The sequence below is a fragment of the Symphalangus syndactylus genome, chromosome 7, assembly GCF_028878055.3.
Source record: "Symphalangus syndactylus isolate Jambi chromosome 7, NHGRI_mSymSyn1-v2.1_pri, whole genome shotgun sequence".
Lineage (NCBI taxonomy): Eukaryota > Metazoa > Chordata > Mammalia > Primates > Hylobatidae > Symphalangus > Symphalangus syndactylus.
In genome coordinates this window covers 49,319,780-49,341,623 of record NC_072429.2, presented here as the reverse complement: position 1 = coordinate 49,341,623, position 21,844 = coordinate 49,319,780, and the positions used below count along the sequence as shown (strand labels likewise).

Here is a 21,844-nt window from a genome sequence, read left to right as displayed (position 1 = left end):
TGACCTTGGGCAAATTACTCAACCACTGGCAGACTTTCTTTCTAAATCTGATAAGTGGAATTCATATTGTATCCACTTTGTAGGGCTGCAGTGAGGATTAAATGGATTGAGGCATAAAAAGTACTTGTTAGGACAGTGACTGGCACATAGTAAGCCTTCATTTTTAAAAGATATAAACACCTTCATAGAAACATAAGGGATGATGAGGAGGAGCGTATTATCTCACCCATTCTCTAGTGATCCCCCAGGAAAGGTTAACTTATAAAGTACTGTGTCTAGCTGCAAAGGTGCTAGTAGGATTATATACAGCAAGACGAAAGAAGGAGGAGGTAAAATAAAATGTTAAGTTGTTGAACCAATACCCACTCGTGACTGATTAAAGAAATCACAGATTACACAAACAACTGGAAAAACATCCCACACTCATGGATTGGAAGAATCAATATCATTAAAATGACCATATTCCCTGAAGGAATCTACAGATTCAACACAATTCCTATCAAATTATCAACATCGTTCTTCATAGAATTAGAAAAAACAATCCTAAAGTTCATGCAGAACCAAAAAAGAGCCCGAATAGCCAAAGCCAATCTTAACCAAAAAGAACAAAGCCAGAAGTATCACATTACTTGACTTCAAATTATATTACAAGGCTATAGTAATTAAAACAGCATGGTGCTGGTACCAAAAATAGACACAGAGATCAATGGAACAGAATAGAGAACCCAGAAACAAAGCCACATACTTATAACAAGCTGATCTTCAAAAAAGTTGACAAAAATAAAACAATGAGGAAAAGACTCTCTGTTCAATAAATGGTGCTGTATGTGGCTAGCCACATACAGAAGAATGAAACTAGACCTCTATCTCTTACCATATACAAAAATTAACTGAAGATGGATTAAAGACTTAAATATAAGACCTGAAACTATAAAAGTCCTAGAAGAAAACCTAGGAAAAACTCCTCTGGGCATTGGCCTAGGCAAAGAATTTATGACTAAGATGCCAAACGGAAAGTGCAACAAAAAGAAAAATAGACAAATGGGACTTAATTAAACAACAAAAAAAAGCTTCTGCACAACATAAGAAATAATCAACAAACAGTCAACCTACAGAATGGGAGAAAATATTTGCAAATTATGCCCCCCAACAAAGGACTAATGTCCAGAATATACAAGGAACTCCAACAACTCAACGAGGAAAAAACAACCCCATTAAAAAGCAGGCAAAGGATATACATACAGACATTTCTCAAAATAAGGCATGCCAGTGGCCAATAATCATATGAAAAAATGCTTAACATCATAATCATCAGAAAAATGAAGATTAAAACCACAATGAGATATCATCTTACACTTGTCAGATGGCTATTATTAAAAAGTCAAAAAAGGCCGGGTGCAGTGGCTCACGCCTGCAATCCCAGCACTTTGGGAGGCTGAGGCAGGTGGATCATGAGGTCAGGAGACTAAGACCATCCTGGCTAACACGGTGAAACCCCATCTCTACTACAAATACAAAAATTAGCCGGGCATGGTGGTGGGTGCCTATAGTCCCAGCTACTCGGGAGGCTGAGGCAGGAGAATGGTGTGAACCTGGGAGGCGGAGCTTGCAGTGAGCTGAGCTGAGATGGTGCCACTGCACTCTAGCCTCGGCAACAAAGCAAGACTCCATCTCAAAAAAAAAAAAAAAAAAAAAAGACTTTAGCATGGTTGCAGAGAAAAGGGTATGCTTATACACTGTTGTGGAAATATAAATTAATACAACCACTGTGGAAAAACAGTATGGGGATTTCTCAAAGAACTCAAAATATAACTACCATTTGACCCAGCAATCCCACTACTGGGTACCTATGCAAAGGAAAAGAAATCATTATATTAAAAAGACATGTACAGTTGTTATGTTTAAAGCAGCACTACTGACTACAGCAAAGTCATATAATCAATCTAAGTATCCATCAATGGCTGATCAAAGAAAATATAGTATGTATATACCACAGAATCTTATGTAGCCAAAAAAAGAGTGAAATCATGTCCTTTGCAGCAACATGGATGGAGCTGGAGGCCATAATCCTGAGATAACCCAGAAACAGAAAATCAAATACTGCATGTTATAACTTATATGTACAGGCTAAATAACAGGTATACATGGACATAAAGATGAGAACAACAGACACTGGGGATTCCAAAAGGGATAAGGCTGGGAGGAGGGTGAAGGTTGAAAAGTTACCCATTGGGTACAATGGTCACTATTTGGGTGATGGGTACACTAGAAGCCCAAACCAGACCATTATGCAATATATCCATGTAACAAACCTGCACATGTACCCTCTGAATCTAAAATAAAACAAAAAAAATTTAAAGACCCACTTGTGAGCAAATCAGACACAGCCAGCACCCTGAGGTTCTCCCATACCTGCACCACTGCGGCGGGTGCTCATGTCTGCCACGTATATCCATTCATTGGTCGCTGGGTTGTACTGCTCCACAGTGCTCAGACACTGGCGGGAAGCTCCATCATAACCCCCAACAGCATACAGCTTCCCTGCAACAGACAAAGTGGCTGAGTGTGGTGCCAGGGATACTGGCATGAAACCAGAGCTCAGCTGAAACCCTGTCTGCAACCAACTGGGGCACCCTTACCTCAGAATTCTGTTCCCTCTTTCTCCAGGGGACCACCAACTTACTCCTCAACCAAGCAAAGCATCCTTCACATTTCTTCACACATTCTACTTGCTCTTAAGCCATGAGCTCCTTAGAAGCAAACACTGAACCTCTTTCTAAATAAGTACCCCCAAATACCCAGCACAAAGCTATGGCCTGGCACCACTGGGGCTCAATATAATCTTGCTGATGAATTAGGTTAAATTTTCTCTAGAACAAGACACCAGCACCAGACAGATGGAAAGCTAGAAGGCCCCCAGCTATAGGCAGGCAGACCACCTTTCTGGCGAAAGGCTTGACATAGCAGATGAAGTAAATATGGAAAAATATTATTCAATGAGAACCCAAAACCTGTCTTAGCCATTGTCTCTACCCCTTCCACAACCCTGGCAGGCAGAGTGTGTGAATGGAGGGTTCTCTGTACATTGTGGGCCAGGGTGGCTGGAATTTTTCTGCAGACTACCCTGTGATCTCTTGAGCCATGCACGAGAGCCCTGAGGTGCTGCCATCTACTTTTAAATTAAAATACCATTAAGCTGCTACCCAAGAGCATCATTTCTGCCTGGGACTGGGGGCTGAGGGCTGAGAGTGAGGTTGGACACAGGAGGAAAAATTTGGCATCTGAGCTATCCCAAAGCAGAAATTCAAACATTTTGGGTTTAAAATTTAGTCTTAAAATGCAATGGGATGGTATCTTCTGTGGGAACAGGGGGAGGAGTCACACTAGCTGTAGACTAAATAAATATCAACAAATGCAAATCTATTTAACAGGATTACTTACTCAGTAGATTTTTTGGTCATATGTGCTTTCTTGATGGACAGACACCAAGAATACTACTAGTATGTGAAAATCTGCAATTATTTTAAGTTAGAAAGTTTGTCAGGCTCAAACCTATATACTCTGCTACCAGAACTACTGCTGTATTGTCAAATGTAAAAATGTTTTTCTTCTATCATCATCGAGCCTGGCTTTGTTTCCTACCCCAGGGTCCTCTCAATTGACCCATCTAAAAGAAAGAAACACATCCTCCTCAGTTCTGCACTCACCAAAGTCAAAATTTTTTAAAAACCTGACTAAGCAGCTCTTCCAGGGTCCAGGCTACTTGTATGGTGTGTGCTGGTTCAGATGCAAAATCTCGATAGCACACTCTCCGCTCTCTTGGGAGCTTCTGTCTACACTCCGATCCACATAGTCTTTTCCTAAATAGGTATTCTTCGAGGCAGCCAGTAGCAAATTATTGTGATTTCCTCCATTTCTTTTTCAGTGTCATTCAAACTGTATCGCCATGGTAATGAGATGATGAGAGGCAGGAGAGGAAGCCAGACAGTGTGGCGAGCTGTCTCTTCAAGGCCACGGTGAAGCAGACAGAGTCCACTTAAGTTCCTCCCTCAACATTCTCACAACAGCTGTAAATTGAACTCTGCTGCCCCAGGGTGTCCACAGCTGAAAGAGCTTCAGATTCAGGAGGGGCAGAAGAAACAAATTCCCAGCCTGTCTTCCACGTCAACAGGGCGTGCTACAAGACAGCACTTCTTCCACATACAGAACATGCTCACAAAAGCCTTTGTCAAGGGGAGTATTTTAAATTACCACCATTATGGCACCTCCTCTAACCCCCATCAACCATTCCATCTGCATCAGATGAAAAAATATGCACTCAAGGTTCCTCCTTGAGTCTATTAACAGGGATTTGCTATTTTTAACCCCTACTCTATTGTTTGATATTCCTGGCTAAGGAACAAGAGAAGAAATGAGAAGGTGGCTAGACAAAGCACTTACACTTGGCAGACAAATCAATTTCTCTTCCACCAAGAGAATGAAATTGCAAGATACAATTTACCTTGGTAGGAGGACAAAATCCTTGCCCTCACAAAGATGACTTATTTAGTATGTTAGAATAGTACACCTTTAAATGAAAACTTAAATTACACAATACCAGTGCAGACTGAGAAATACAGTGCGAGAAAAGAATCTTTCTATTAATGTCTAACTCACTGGATGTTACACTCACCCCAGGGCACATTTGTGTTTGCATGTGTATTTTTGAGTGTGTACATGAGAGATGGAATGTCTGCACACATGTCTGAATGAACAGATATTCCATCTAAATTCCCACATTACTACAGGTTGATGAATCAGTGTTGTCCTGCAAATGACAACATTTTAGTTCAAGTAATATTCTATGCTTTGGTACACTGAATTCACACATATTTACAGAACTCCTACCTACTGGCATTTGTCAGCATTCTGAAGGAGCATAGCACAGTGGAACAAATACCGGCTTAAGAGTCAGAAGACCTCGGTTCAAGGACAGGCTGTGTTATTTACTGTCATCGGAATGTGGGACATCTGGAGGATGGAGAAAATCTGAGTCCTGCCTATCCCTTTCACAAGGGTTTTGCAAACAAAACAAGAGACTAGAAATGAGAGTTCTTTTTTACAAACAAAAGTGTACCATCTGACGAGGCCGTAGACATTACCACTCCCTCCTACCTTACCCTACACAGCTTTCCTGACTAGAACTGGACTCGATCACCAGCCTGCCCTGCAGAGAGTCATCAGACCCAAGAAGAGGTACCTACCTCACTCACAGTTCTATTAATGTTCAACATATGAATATGAGGACAAAATTAATTAAGCACATTTAACTCTCACTCCACTACATTATCCTCCCGCGTTATATGTTGACTATGGATTCCCTACTCCCTTCCCGTCCCCAACTTCTAGCAGAGCTATTGACACGGGGCCAAACCACAGGCCGGCATTTCCCCTCTAGGCTCCTGCTACTCCCCCAGCCCAGCTCCAACACTTAGCAGCCTTGGGCCAGGAGCTCCACCACCTCTCTGAGTCTCAACTTTCCTCATCCGCTAAATCAGGATAATAGTACCTAACCCAGAGGAGTGATCTCAGGAAAAAAACACGGTAGAGGAAGCACCAAGCATGATGCTGGACCCAGGACAAGGCCCGTGGGCCGGGTAGGCCTGGTCACTGGCCACTGCCGCCTCCTTACCCTCCACAACGCCCACACCCACACTGCTCCGCCGCGTGTTCATCGGGGCCACAAAGAACCACTCGTTGGTCTTGTAGCTGTAGGCTTCCACCGATGCTAGGCCTGGGAGACAAGAGACTCATGAGACTTCCATGGCACCAGGCCTCACCCTGCTGTGTGAGAAGCAGTGAGGATGGGGGAGGAGTCCAAATGCAGGGGCTGGAAACCTAAATGTATGGCTCAGTGCCACCTCTGCATCACCATGCGGCCTGTGGCAACTCCCTGAAACACATCTGCAGTGTCTACCTGAGGGGACTATTAAGACTTGACTCACAGAGTGGACTGTGAAAGGACAAGGGATGTGTCTGAAATGCATGGCAAACGTAGGTCATAAAAACCGCAGAGTGGGATACTTTGATTCCAAGTAGTCACCTGAGGTAGCCTCACTGAACACCTATTCCAGTCCCCTTTCCCCCAGCTTCCTCTATCTTAGCAGTGGAAAGCTAAACACTTGCTTTCCAAGACTTCCTCGCAGCTAGAGGTGACCAAGTCAATGAGACCTAAGCAGAAGTCTATGGGGATTTCAGAAACAGCCTTTGCTTTTCTGATATAGATACCATTCCCCTTTTTGATTCTTGCTACCTGGAACACAAATGTGTTGGCTGGAGGTATAATAGCCATCTCATGATCATGAGAAAAAGGCCAAGAGAATCTTAAAGAATGTGGCCTCAATGTCCATGAGTTACTGGATCAACTCAGCAACTGCTAACCTCTAGGCTTCTTGTTTCATGAGTAAAGCAAAATCCCTCATGTTTTAAGGCAGAGTTTAATCAGGTTCTCTACTTATAGCGAAAAGTAATTCCCAAAAGAAACAATGCACCACTACCCTTTCGTTCTCTTTGTTCCACTCACTAAAGGCAGCCTCCAGAGGGGCTAAAGATCCTGGAATTATATGAGTGAGGCAAAGAGAAGGCTGAGAAAGGTCCCCAAATTGTGAAGACATAAATAAAAATTCAGCAAAGTAAAAAATACTGCTTTTTACCTCCCTGGGGGCCACAGAATATCATATTAGTTTAATAGAGCTACTGTCTGCGGAGACATCTACCTGGCAGTATGAGCAGAGATGAGATCACCTCTCTGAGTTTCTGTCAACTAGTGGTTTTGGGTTGAAATTTTGAAGCTAGATAGAGTCCAGAGGCAAGGAGGCTCACCTATGGTGAAAAAGCCTGGCAAAGCTTCAGTAGGGTAGTAGAAAGGACAACAGAAAAAATGGGCAGCCTGGCCCACTGCATGACCTGAGCCAGGTCTCTTCCAAGTGCTGAACTCAGCTCCCTCATCTGTCTAGCAAAGGGTTCAAACTGGAGGCCTGGGGCACCCCCTAGCTAAGCATGCACTCCTTCTAAGTCTCATCTTCTGAGTAAATAGGTTCCCAGACACTGGAAAGTAGGAAAGGGACTCTTCTGAGTCCTAGAAAGCCTAGTACATGGGCAGTTACATATCCTGTCTGGAAGAAGGCCTGGCTCTTCCCCCAAAAGCTGGACGAGGAAGAAGAGTGGGTATGTCCCTGGGGCAGTAGCTACAAATGGACAGAAAGTTGGTCCAGAACTGGCTGAATAAAACAGGGTTGCATGGAGAATGTGTCCCAGGCTAGCAGGCGTTGGGAACACACCCTGAACCTACCAGTACTGCCATCAAAGCCTCCCACTGCGTAGAGCAAGTCATTGAGCACCGCTGCGCCCAGTGTGCTCCGGCGCTCCTGCATGCTGGCAATGGACGTCCACTGGTCCTTCACGCCGTCATACACATCCACTGTCCGCACCCGCAGTGAGCCATTAAACCCTCCCACGGCATACACGTGGCCAGCCATGAACACCACACCTGAGGCACAGGAAACCGAGACATCAAGGTCAGGTCAGGTGCATGACTGCTCATGTTGATGAATGACAATGGAGGAGCAAGACAGACACAGGAAAAGTCACCACCGAAGATACTTCAGGTATTTGGCAGTCATTATGGGATTCACTGGATTTCTTTCCTACTTGCTTTTCTAATTTTGTCTGATTCAAGTAAGTATTTGAATCAGCTTTAACTCCCCAAGCTCATAAGAAATGACCACAAAAGAGCCAAAAACTGTGCAAGTGGCCGGGCGTGGTAGCTCACGCCTGTAATTCCAGTACTTTGGGAAGCCAAGGCGGGTGGATCACCTGAGGTCAGGAGTTCAAGACCAGCCTGGCCAAAATGGTGAAACCTGTCTCTACTAAAAATGCAAAAATTAGCCGGGCATGGTGGTGCATGCCTGTAATCCCAGCTACTTGGAAGGCTGAGGTGAGAGAATCACTTGAACCCAGGAGGTGGAGGTTACAGTGAGCTGAGATCATGACACTGCACTCCAACCTGGGTGACAGAGAAAGACTCTGTCTTAAAACAACAACAACCAAAAAAAAAAAAAAAAAAACTGTGCAGGAAGGAAAAGAATGGGAGCCTGAAATGCACAGATGCTTGAGGAAACAAGGAGTAGCTCACGACTTCTGGCACAGAGTGGGGACCAGCAGGGGAAAAACAGCTTGCAGAACTGGGAGGCTGCTCACCTGCTCTGCATCTTCTGGAGGGAAGCTCAGCAATCTGATCCCACCGGTCCTCCTCGAAATCATAGCACTCCACACTTCGGATTGCCTTGGGTGCCTGGCCGCCAACCACAATCATGACCTCCAGAGAGACAAGTGGACATTAGCGGGGTCACCCCAAAATCTGGATTTATGGTATCCCTGGCACTTCCACATGGCTTATCGCCCAGGGTGTGTGGATGACCTGAGATGCCAGTTTACAGAGCTACATACATGGGGATGTTGCTCCTGGTCACCAACAGGTATGAGTATTCAAGAAAAGTCTAACAAGCATCTTCCCGTAGAAACACAATCATAAGTTCTGTTTCCCAAATGCCCCACTCGGGGCTATCTTGTGGGTATGTGAAGCCACGTAGGGCATCATCTGTAATCTCAGTGCCCTCAAGATTGGGAATGGGGGGTGCTAAATCTTATATCAAAACAAACTTGAATATACTTTGAAAAAGAGTGCAGAATTTGGATGTATTTTTTAAAGTATTATTGAAAAGTATTTCTGAATGCCTAGAATGTAGGGTGCACTTACACACTGCAGTATAGAAAAAAATTGTGAAAAACTCCTGTGAGGTGTTTATAACAAAAGCTATTAAACTGATGATGTTCTGAAAACTAGTGCTAGCAGTCCTATTTCCACAAGTAAGGTAGTAGCTACCACTGCTAGGCACCATGTGAAATGTGTTGTCATTTACTTGTCACCACACCTGTGAGGTAGATATCATCATCCACATTGACAGATAAGAAAGTAAAGCTCAGAGAACACATGTAAGTGGCCCAAGGTCACACAGCTAAGAGTGTAGGCAGAGACTGAAACCCAAGTCTACCTGACAGACGGTGAGGCCAGCCACCCCCCCAACTCCTGCTCTAGAGACAGGATCCAAGCAAACACAGATTGCTGCATCTATGTTTGTCAAAACACAGGTCACTTTCCATTAGTAGGTCATGAAATCAATTTAATGGATTACGACCAGCATATATATATTTAAAAGCACAGAAAATATGATAATAAGAATATTATTTCATGAAATAGTTGTTTTGGTTATACACACTTACATGTGTCTTCTGGATAGCAATTTAAATGCATTTTGTATTGCAAGGGCATGGTCAAACACAATGAAAACTACTGCTCTGGTTAGGTTAATAGAACTGCAGTACTCAACTGTGGTATCACTGCTGTGACTTTGGTCACATGTTATTAATAAATAAAAATTAAAGTACCAGTTACCTATAGTTTACATATTTTAATAAATGTGTGCAAATTCATAGCTGTCCCCACAATGATGTCACTCTCAGTGGCATTCCAATATGCTTTCTTGAGTGGAAGAAAGGGTGGAAGTCACAACCAGCAAATTCATTTGATCATTACCTGTAGCTTGTCTTATTTACCCAGTGGTTCTCAAACTTGAGCATACATCAGAATCACCTAGAGGACTTGTGAAAACACAAGCTGCCGGGCCCTATCCCCAGAGTGTGATTCAGAGGATCTGGAGTGGAGCCCAGAGACTGCCTTTCTAACAAGTTCCCAGGTGCTGCTGCTGCTGCCACTCTAGGGTTCATACTTTGAGAACCACCTTTTTAATCCACGCTCTGTATGGATTTCCTGATGATATGCCATGAACAACTTTTGCCATTATGAATTATCATAGTGCTTTTTACTTCCCCATGATGTATTTTTGGGGAGAGAAGTGCCCATCAAAATCTGTGTGAACTCGCAAGGGCACATCCCTCAAGTGAACACTTCCCACCATATGGGAGGTAAAACCAGAGCTCACCACCATTACTATAGATCAATCATTTATTCCCCAATGTTCCAGAAAAAGCTCACCCACTGCCATGTGGGTGGTCACTGGTCAGCAGACTTAGTCCATAGCTGGCTGTCACCAAAAGTGGGTGACCAGTGTTCAAAAATTCAGAAATCAGTTCTGACTTCTAAAGCATTCCAAAGCAACCCAGGACACAAAACCCAGCCTTGAGCTGCTGCTGCTGCTGCTTCCAGACAGAAACTTGACACTGCCCTGTGTCAAGAGTAGCCTTTTTCAGAGTAAAGATGAATTCTACATTACTTCCCATCTGTAATTCTTTGCTTAGACAGGCATCCATGAACAGTTCAAGGGGGATGTTAATGAACACAGCCCCTTGGCAAACTCCAGACAATGCCTAACCTACTCTTCAAGGGCAGAATGACGTGTTCGTAAATATGCCCAGAACTTGCATTGTCTTTCTGGTTTTGAGTTGGTAAAGCTAAACTGAAGGAAAATACTGCAAGGATTTTCTTTGAAATCTGATTTCTGAAGCTGAGTGAGAATAAATGCAGTTTTAAGTTTTCTTTCTGCAAGGACTTCAGGCACCCCACACCCTCCCACATGCTGTTCCCTGACTCGAAACCTTCTTCCCATCTCTGAGCACTCTGCCTTAACACCTTCTTATCTTTCAGGTCTCAGTTTACATGTTATTTCCTACAAATGGACTTCCCTGGCCTCCAAGTCAGAACTACACATCCGTCCTCTGAGATTTCACCTGCCCTGTGTGTTCTGCATTATGCTGGACCATCGGTGACTTGTCTTTTGCACCTCAAGACAGTGAGCCCTGCCCGGGCAGAAAATGTATCTGCCTCGGTCACCAAGATAACTCCATATACTTATGTTGCCAGGTAAAAGTGAGGGCTCAAGTGTTTATTTGGAATAAAGAATACATGAATAAAAAGTAAATAGCACATGCAAGGAGTTAAACAAACAATACAGAGTTTTTAAAAATGAAAAAAGAAACTAAACTAGAACATCATTTTCTTTAGTTAAAATATGTTGGAACACCAGATTAAAATTCTGGAGACAGTGAGGAAAAAGCAAGCAAAATAAAAAGAGAAAGTGAGAGCTTTTCCCATCTTTTGACTTGACCACCAAAAGAAAGTTTGCTTATACTTGGCATAAGCTATTCAGCTTCTTTTGTAAATTTAAAAAAAAAAAAAAGGCAAAGTTTTCAGGAACCCTCACCATGCCCCAGAAACTATCTCCCACCAGGGAAGTAGAGGGTACATTCATATTGGAGAAAATCTACCACTCATCTCTGAGAATTTTCACAGAAATAGTATTACAGAAATGCTAATTTTTTAATGTTAAAGTAAAGCCTGAGTAGAAATACAAAAATGATACACGACAGCTAGGTGCAGTGGCTCACGCCTGTAATCCCAGTACTTTAGGTGGCAGAGGCAGGTGGATCTCTTGAGTCCAGAAGCTCAAGACCAGCCTGGGCAACATGGTGAAACCCTGTCTCTACAAAAAACACAAAAAAAACTAGCTGGGTGTGGTGGTGCATGCCTGTAGTCCCAGCTACTTGGAAGGCTGAGGTGGCAGAATCACCTGAGCCCAGGAATTTGAGGCTGCAGTGAGTTGTGATTGCAACGCCACTGCACTCCAGTCTGGGCAACAGAGTGAGACCCTGTCTCAAAAAAAAAAAAAAAATAGAATACAAGATAAGGTTTTCAAAACAAACTTGGCTTTGAGCTCATAAAACCACTGGTAAGAGATAACTTTAAGCATACAAAACTTGTACAACTATCTGGGAAAAGGAATTATGAGGTTTTGTGGGATAGGACCATCAGTTTCAGAGGTAGCTCAAGGCAGCAGGAGGAGCAGGTATACATATGCTTCTCTCATAGGCATAGGAAACTCAATTTTTTTGTTTTATTTTTAGTTGGCACATAACAGGTACACATATTTTTGGGGTACAGTGTGATGTTTGGATACATGCATACATTGGGTGATGATCAAATCAGGGTAATCAGCATACCTACCATCTCAAACACTTATTATTTCTTTGTGGTGAGAACATTCAAAATCCTCTCTTCTTAGCTATTTTGAAATATACAATACATTGTTGTTAACTATAGTCACCCTACGTGTAATAGAACTCCAGAAGGTATTCCTCCTATCTAACAGTAACATAGTATCCATTGATCAGCCCAATCTCCCCTCCCTCCTCCCTTCCCCAGCCTCTGATAACCACTATTCTGCTCTCTACTTCTACTAGTTTCTCTGTTTTATATTTCATATATAAGTGAAATCACGTGGTGTTTGTCTTTCTATACCTGGGTTATTTCACTTAACATAATGTCCTCCAGGTTCATCCACATTGTCACAAATGACAGGATTTCACCTTTTTATTTATTTAATTTTTTAGACAGAGTCTTGCTCTGTCACCAAGGCTGAAGTGCGATGGCACAATCTTGGTTCACTGCAACCTCCACCTCTCGGGTTCAAGCAATTCTCCTGCCTCAGCCTCCCAAGTAGCTGAGATTACAGGTGCCCACCACCACACCTGGCTAATTTTTTGCATTTTTAGTAAAGATGGGGTTTCACCATGTTGGCCAGGCTGGTCTCGAACTCCTGACCTAAGGTGATCCACTCGCCTCAGCCTCCCAAAGTGCTGGGATTACAAGCATGAGGCACTGTGCCCGGCCTTTTTATAGTTGAATAGTATATATACTTCATTTTAAAATCCATTCATCTGTTGATAGGCACTTAGGTTGATGCTGTTTTTTGGCTATTGTGAATACTGCTGAAATAAACATGAGAGTATAGATATCTCTTCGACATGCTGATTTAATTTCCTTTGGATGCATACCCAGTACGGGATTGCAGGGTCACATGGTAGTTCTATTTTTAATTTTTCCTGGACACATAAAACCAACCAATATAGAATCATGAAGAAACAGAAAACCCAAACAGACCAATAACAAGCAACAAGATTGAATCACTAATAAAAAGTCTGCTATCAAAGAAAAGCCCAGAACCTGATAGTTTCACTGCTGAATTATATCAAACATTTAAAGAAGAACTAATACCAGTTATTCTCAAACTATTCTAAAATATTGAAAGGGAGGGAATAGTTCCAAATTTATTCTTTGAAGCCAGCACTACTCTAATACCAAACTAGACAAGGGCATGACAAAAAAGAAAACTATAGACCAATATCCATGATGAACACAGATGCAAAAATCCACAACAAAATACTAGCAAATGAAATTCAACAGCACATTGAAAAGATCATTTACCGTGATCAAATGGATTCATCCTACGGATGCAAGGATGGTTCAACATAACACAAATCAATAAAAATGATACATCACATTAACAGAATCAAAGACAAAAACCACATAATCATTTCAATAGATGCAGAAAAAGCATTTGATAAAACTCAACATCACTTCATAATAAAAACTCTCAACAAATTAGAAATAGAAGGAATGTAACTCAACACAATAGAGGCCATATATGACAAACCCACAGCTAACATCATACTAGAAAGGGGAAAGTTGAAAGCTTTTCCTCTAAGAATTGGAACAAGACAAGGATGCCCACTTTCTCCACTTTTATCCAACATAGTACTGGAAGTCCTAGCCAGAGCAATCAGGCAAGAGAAAGAAATGAAGTACATTCAAATTGAAAGGAGAAAGTCAAACTGTACCTGCTTGCAGAGAATATGATCTTATATATTAAAAAGCCTAAAGACTCCACCAAAAAACTATTAGAATGAATAAATGAATTTGGCAAAGTGGCAGGATACAAAATCAACATACAAAAGTTAGTGGTGTTCCTATACACTAATAGTGAACTATCTGAAAAAGAAATAAAGAAAAAAAACTCATTAACAATAGCTACAAAAAAAATAAAATAACTAGGAATAAATTTAACCATGGAGGTAAAAGAGCTCTACAATGAAAACTATAAAACATTGATGAAAGAAATTGAAGAGGACACAAATAAATGGAAAGATATCCCATGATCATGGATTGAAATAATTAATAATGTTAAAATGCTCATACTACCTAAAGCAATCTACAGATTTAATGTAATCCCTATCAAACTACCAACGACATTCTCCACAAAAATAGGAAAAAAAAATTCTAAAACTCATATGGGACCACAAAGGATCCTGAATAGCTAAACAATCCAGAGCAAAAGGAACAAAGCTGGGGGCATCATGCTACCTGACTTCAAAATATACAGCAAAGCTAGAGTAACTAAAACAGCATGGTACTGGCATAAAAACAGACACATAGACCAATGGAATAAATTAGAGAACCTAGAAATAAATCCACACATTTACAGCCAACTGATTTTCGACGAATATGCCAAAAGCACACATTTGACAAGGTGTTAATGCCCAGAATATATAAGGAACTCAAAACAACTAAATAACAGAAAAACAGATAATCTGATTCAAAAATGGGCAAAAAGATCTAAATAGATATTTCTCTAAAAAAGATATATGAATGACCAACAAGCATATGAAAAAAAAATGCTCAACATCACTATTCATCTGGGAAATGCAAATGAAAACCACAATGAGATATCACCTCACTCCAATTAGAAGGTCTACTGTAGAAAAGAGAAAAGATAACTGCTGGCAAGGATGTGGAGAAAGAGGAACTCTTACACCCTGCTGGGGGGAATGTAAATTAGTACAGCCCAGTAGGGTCAAAAGAAATCCAATTTTTATGGTAGGTATTCCAAGAAGCCATCATACATGGAGCACTACACCCACTATTGTGTTGATCATGCAGAGTAAAAAGAATAAATTTCCTGTCATGAGTGCTAATGGTAGTTGTTTCCATGGATACCTGATGTTAGCAACCAATTAGGCAAATATGAGTATTTCCCACAGTCTACATGTATCACATCTCTGAAATCATAAACTTCTAGCTACTTAAGAAGACCACAAGATGTTAGAGGAAGAGACTTGAACCATTCTCTCCTATATGCCCTCATTTTATATTCCAGAAACACTCAGGCCCAGGGAGTTCAGCAAGCATGTTTCTTTCTTTCCCCAACACTCCTAAACCCCAATATACTTAAGATTAATATGCCTTTATTAGAAATTACTCAATCAAATCAGCTTATTTAATGATCATTATTTTTAACATTTATCTTTCAAGGTAACCCTGAGTAAGAACTATCAGTCACGTACGAATCACAAACTAAAGAACTGGCTCTAGGTGAACAATTATGCTAGACTGAACATAATTTAATCACTCTCGTGAACTGCAGCATACTTAGGAGTTTGGCAGGGTGCCTCAGGGTTCTGATCCCAAGTCTCAACTGTCACTGTGTTGAAGGCTGCAGAAGTTCTGGTGAATGGAGGTTCTCTGGTTGACAGAATATGAGTGAGCTGAACTCCACTGTAGCAGGGACGGTTACTAGATACCTCCCAAGGAAAATACTGTCATTTTGAAAGTCAAATAGCCATTTATTTTGGGAAGATCAGTGAGCCCATACAAAAGACTACCTGATTCCTTACGAAGGAAATTTTACTCCCAGCATAACATTTTTTAAAATAAATATATAATGCTCTCGTTTACATAGATGATTCTGATTCCACCAGCGTGACTGTGGGATTGGAGGCACGTTGGTCCCTCCTCACTGAAATCACAACCACCCTGTGTCTGAGAGCCATTAGGTGCCAGGGACTAGCCAGGGAAAGGGACAATCCATGAAGGGAGTAGAGATTTCCAGCCTATGTGTAGATCAAGACCCTAGCCCTGGCCTCAGAACTACATAGGTCATTCAAATTTCTACTCAGGTGAGAGGAACAATCTGGGCTCTGCACACTTTTTTCATCGGGCAAGAGTAGAATGCATGTCCAAACTCTCTTCTGTGACCGGTGAGCTGGGCAGAAGGCAGGCCCAGCCAGTCGGTCCCTCGGGCCAGGGCAGGAAGCGAGAGTCTCTCTTACCCTGGTGCGTGGGGCCGCAGGGCTAACACCAACAATTCATCCGATGGAGCATGTCGAGGTCGAGCCAGAAGACTTGTCCAAGCAGGTTCCTGAGCAACAGTTGCTCTAGGCAAGTACTGATAGCAAGGTGCAAAGAAAATGGGGGTCTAAGAACCAGGTAATATGAGGGCAAGGCCCAGGGGGAGAGAAGAGGAGTGGAAAAAATGGGCTTTGGAATCAGACACATCTGGGCCCAAATATAGTATCAGCCCAGTCGCTGTATAGCTGTGTGGCTATGAGCAAGACATTTAACCTTGCTAAGCCTCATTTTCATAACTTGTAATATCAGGATAATAGGATGCTTCCCATATGGGTGTCAGGAGGCTTAAATGATATGAAGCACTTAGTACAATGCTTGATAAATAGTAAACACTAAATGTTATCTGATTAACACTAGTGTCATTATTAGCTTCTAAGGCAGGTGCTAAAAAACAGATTCCCAATGAAAGGTAGAAAAGGATACTATGAACCTGTGAGGGAGGGTAAGTACCACTAATTCTAGGGGTGATTATGGGGCTTTTTCAGGACCCCAGGGTGCTTGTCAGGGTGTGGACCAAGGTGGATGGGGGCAGTGCCCATCCAGGGGCCTGGGCCAAATGAGAGGTCATCCCATCCACCCTATCAACAGCTTCTTCCAACACCATCTACTGAAAGCAGGACAGCCCAACTCAGGAGCAAGCCACCCACTTCCAGCCCAAATGGCGTTTCAGCAGCATTTTTAAAGAGCTGAATAGAGATGCCAACTGAACTGGAATGACAGTGAAAAGTGCCAGGTTCAGTACATTTCCAAAAGGTTCATTTGCATCTTCCTGAAACCTCATTTCCTTGCTGCCATCTGTGGAACAGGGTAACGTAGGAGACTTCTGAGTGGCTGGGAGACAGAATCGGGTTGTCCATGGCAACCCAGCCTCAGGAAAAGTGCTGGGCGGTGAATGTGTGGGAGCCAAGATGATGCTGTTAGCTGTTCCGGCTGGGATGTGTCAGTATGCTCTGTGCATATATGGCTCAGGAAAAACACCTTTATTAGCCTCTGCAGCTATCTCAAGGCAGAGTCCTGTTCCTCTCAGGGAAAGGACTTGGCTGGCAAACAGAGTTACTGCTGAGAATTACTGAATATAGTGCAGGTCTCTCTCCACCATGTTGTTTTTCAAAGTTTGCTCTGCCAGAAAGCCTATCTGGACTGAATTTATGAAAGCCCAAACCAGCCTGCCCTTGGAATTCCTATGCCTGCTTCTCCAACTAGTCCAATTATCTCCTGATTTTTCTTCTTTCTCTACTTATTTGGTTGTTCATATATGTCTATCTTACTTTCTCAGAGAGACTTCTTAAAATTAAAAGTCCCCAAAGGGCAGGAATCAGGTTTCTTTCAACGGAGCATTCGGCTATAATGCTTTTGTGACATTTGGAAGCAATATAATAAAACAGTTCAGAGCGCAGGGCCTCGGGCCAGTCATCCTAGGCTTAAACCTCAACTCAGCCATTTACTAATTGTGCTTTAAAGATGGGTCACAAATTCTGTGATACTACTACACTCAGACATGGAACTTAATACCTCTCCCCTTCAGTGTGGGCTAGACTTAGTGACTTGTATCTAGCAAATAAAAGACAGAAGTGATGGGACATGGATTTTGACATTAGGTTATAAGAACACTACAGCTTCTGTGTTAGATGTGTGCTCTCATTTTCTTGCTCTAGAATCACCCTCTCTGGAAGAAAGCCAGCATGTCATGAGGACACTCAAGCAGCTTATGGAGAGGCCCACATGGCAAGAAACAGGCCTGCCAGCAACCACATGAGTGAGCTTAGAATCAGATCCTCCCCAAACAAGCCTGAAATAACTGCACCCTGACTAACAGCTTGACTGTATGAGAGACCCTGGGCCAAAAGGACCCAGCTAAGCCACTCCAGGATTCCTGCCCACAGAAACTGTGAGATGATAGATGTTTATTGTGTTAAGCCATCAGAGGGTAATTTGTAATGCAGAAATAGATAACTAATGCATAATAAGTGGGTGACATAACCCAAGGTCCAACTTCCTCATCTGCGAAACGGGGATAATTACAGTTACGAAAATCCTAAGAGATAACAAATATAAGTCACTTAGCCCAGTGGCTTGGACATGATAAGTGCTCAGTAATTGATATCTGCTGTTATCATTATTGTGGGTATTAGTATCATGTAGTGATTAAAAGCCCAGGCTTTGTGTCAGCCAGACCTGGATTCAAGTCCTCACACTGGGGCAAGGACTTCATGTCTAAAACACCAAAAGCAACGGCAACAAAAGCCAAAATCGACAAATGGGATCTCATTAAACTAAAGAGCTTCTGCACAGCAAAAGAAACTACCATCAGAGTGAACAGGCAACCTACAGAATGGGAGAAAATTTTTGCAACCTACTCATCTGACAAAGGGCTAATATCCAGAATCTACAATGAACTCAAACAAATTTACAAGAAAAAAAACAAACAACCCCATCAAAAAGTGGGCAGAGGACATGAACAGACACTTCTCAAAAGAAGACATTTATGCAGCCAAAAAACACATGAAGAAATGCTCATCATCACTGGCCATCAGAGAAATGCAAATCAAAACCACAGTGAGATACCATCTCACACCAGTTAGAATGGCCATCATTAAAAAAGCAAGAAACAACAGGTGCTGGAGAGGATGTGGAGAAATAGGAACACTTTTACACTGTTGGTGGGACTGTAAACTAGTTCAACCATTGTGGAAGTCAGTGTGGCGATTCCTCAGGGATCTTGAACTAGAAATACCATTTGACCCAGCCATCCCATTACTGGGTATATACCCAAAGGACTATAAATCATGCTTCTATAAAGACACATGCACACGTATGTTTATTGCGGCACTATTCACAATAGCAAAGAGTTGGAACCAACCCAAATGTCCAACAATGATAGACTGGATTAAGAAAATGTGGCACATATACACCATGGAATACTATGCAGCCATAAAAAATGATGAGTTCGTGTCCTTTGTAGGGACATGGATGAAACTGGAAAACATCATTCTCAGTAAACTATCGCAAGGACAAAAAACCAAACACCGCATGTTCTCACTCATAGGTGGGAATTGAACAATGAGAACTCATGGACACAGGAAGGGGAACATCACACTCCGGGGACTGTTGTGGGGTGGGGGGAGGGGGGAGGGACAGCATTAGGAGATACATCTAATGCTAAATGACGAGTTAATGGGTGCAGGAAATCAACATGGCACATGGATACATATGTAACAAACCTGCACATTGTGCACATGTACCCTAAAAACCCTAAAGTATGATAAAAATAAAAAATAAAAATAAATAAAAAAATAAAAAGTCCTCACACTGCCACTTAAGAGCTGTAAAACCCTGGGCAAGTCACTCAGTCTTACTCAATCTCACCGAATCTCGGTTTTCTCCAACATTAAAGCCTCCGGAGTTGTAATAAAGACAAAATAAGATAATGGGCATTACATACTTAGGCTAATAATGCAAAGAAGCTGCTCAGTAATTAGTATTTAAACAATATTACTTGTATCACCATCAATACCTTCGGTGATGATGACCAGGACAATGACCCAGGGAAGAAGATGCAAAGTACAAATTATTTTAAGTGGTCACCAGAGGGTGTAAACCAGTTTTCTCCTGCAGTCACCTGAACCAGTTTCTGGATGTTCACTCTCACGGACAATTTGCGTTTTACCTTGGAGACACAGCTCCTGTCAGCTCCTGCAGAAAGCTTTCCTTACCCCTCTCTGTGCTCTCAGAGTGTTTTACCTGTACCCCTATGAGGACATTTACTCACTCCATTGCAATTGTCCTTTCACAACTGTTACCCCTCCTCCCGGTCTGGGAGTCCCCTGGGGAAGAGACCAGTTCATATCAGCCTTCGTGAATCCAGTGCTTACCCCAGTGCCTGGCAATTAGTGGTTTCTCTATGGAAGTATGTTGCATGAGTGAATTAAAAAGTAATGAATTGGCAGGGCACGGTGGCTCACGCCTGTAATCCCAGCACTTTGGGAGGCTGAGGAAGGTGGATCACCAGAGGCCAGGAGTTCGAGACCAGCCTGACCAACATGGTGAAACCCCATCTCTACTAAAAACACAAAAAACGTAGCCAGGTGTGGTGGCAGGAGCCTGTAATCCCAGCTACTTGGGAGGCTGAGGCAGGAGAATCGCTTGAACCCAGGAATCGGAGGTTGCAGTGAGCCAAGATCATGCCATTGCACTCCAGCCTGGGCAACAAGAGCAAAACTCCATCTCAAAAAAAAAAAAAGTAATGAATTAATGCATACATGATTGTTTATAGCTGGATTTCAGATTTAAAAAAAAGAAAGAAACAAAGAACCTTACAACCCTTCTAATCCCCCAGGAACGACAACTGGATTCATTCAAATTTGGACTTGTAGGCTTGAATCAAACATTCTAGGGTCAACCTACATTAGTAGTCAAAGGAGGATATAAAGTAGGGTATAAATCCTCACTAAAGCCATGAGAAAATGCAAGTATGAATGCTGATAAGCCTATCAGGAAAAAATGGGGGTAATATAAATGGTCAGTATTAAGTCTCTATGAGGTTATTTCTTTAAACATGTATTTCTTTGAGGCCATGTGCCAAGGACACAGATGAGTAATGCCTGCTGCCATGAAACCTACAGTTGCATGGAAGAGCTAACACTCTAGAAGAGAGCCCTAAATGCCTGCCTGAGGCATCAGCCTGGGCTACTGAAACTACTGTCTTGTTGTTCAGAAAGCAATGAAGCCATCACCAACCTGACCTCTCCCCCATTAAATAACCTTTCTCATCAATCACATTTCTACCTATCAGCAATAAACAATTAGAAATTGGAATTTCAAAAGAAAACATTTACAATAGCATCTAAAACAATAAAATACCCAGGGATAGATCTAACAAAAGACATGTAAGACGCATAAACTGAAAACTATAAAACACTGATGACAGAAATTAAAGAAGACCTGCATAAATGGAGTTATACCGTGTTCATGGATCTAAAGATTTAATATTATTAAGATGGCAGTTCCCCCATTTGATCTAGAGATTCAATACCATTCCAAGCAGAACCCCTACAAGCTTTTTTGTAGATAGACAAGTTGATTCTGAAATTTAATGGAAATGCAAAGGACCTAGACTCATGAAAACAACTTTGAAGAACAAAACTGGAGGACTCACACTACCTAGTTTCAATACTTACTAGAAAGCTAGTAATCGAGGCAACACAGTATTGGTGTAAAGGTAGACAAATAGATAAAATGGAACAGAAGAGAGTCCAGAAATAGATGAACACATATACAGTCAATTGTTTATAACAAAAGTAACAGGGTAATTCAATGGAGAACATACAAGCTCCCCAATAAATGGTGTGGAACAACTGGACATTCATATGCAAAACAAATGAGCCTTAGACTCTCACCTCATGAACCATATTAAGAACAACAACAAAAAAAAACTTCTCAAAATGGATCCATAGGCCTAAGTGTAAAACCTAAAACTTCTAGAAGAAAGTATAGGAGAAAATCTGTGACTTCAAATTAGGCAAAGATTTTTTATACAGAGCACAAAATAAACCATCACAGAAAAAAAATTGAAAAACTAAAAACTTATGCACTTCCAAATACAGTATAGCCACCATGGAAAACAGTGTGGAACTTGCTCAAAAAAATAAAAATAGAACTACCATATAATCCAGCAATCCCACTATTGGGTATATATCCAAAGGAAATGAAATCAGTATGTCAGAGAGATATCTACTCTTGTGTTCACTGCAGCATTAGTTGCAATAG

The 21,844-nt window shown here is 41.9% G+C and overlaps 1 protein-coding gene across 9 annotated transcripts in view; it reads right to left on the bottom strand.

The window, feature by feature from the left end:
- The window catches only part of KLHL3 (kelch like family member 3), a 275,134-nt gene that overhangs the window by 15,138 nt on the left and 238,152 nt on the right, over positions 1–21,844 (bottom strand). For 8 of the 9 annotated variants that reach the window (XM_063642807.1, XM_055286143.2, XM_063642806.1 and 5 more), the window contains 4 exons: positions 8,239–8,356; positions 7,331–7,528; positions 5,672–5,773; positions 2,413–2,541 (listed from right to left, as the gene is read on the bottom strand). In XM_063642807.1, coding sequence (XP_063498877.1) covers positions 2,413–2,541; positions 5,672–5,773; positions 7,331–7,528; positions 8,239–8,356 — 547 coding nt within the window. The remainder of the gene's footprint in view (positions 1–2,412; positions 2,542–5,671; positions 5,774–7,330; positions 7,529–8,238; positions 8,357–21,844) is intronic. The other variant, XM_063642808.1, reaches the window with a different exon arrangement.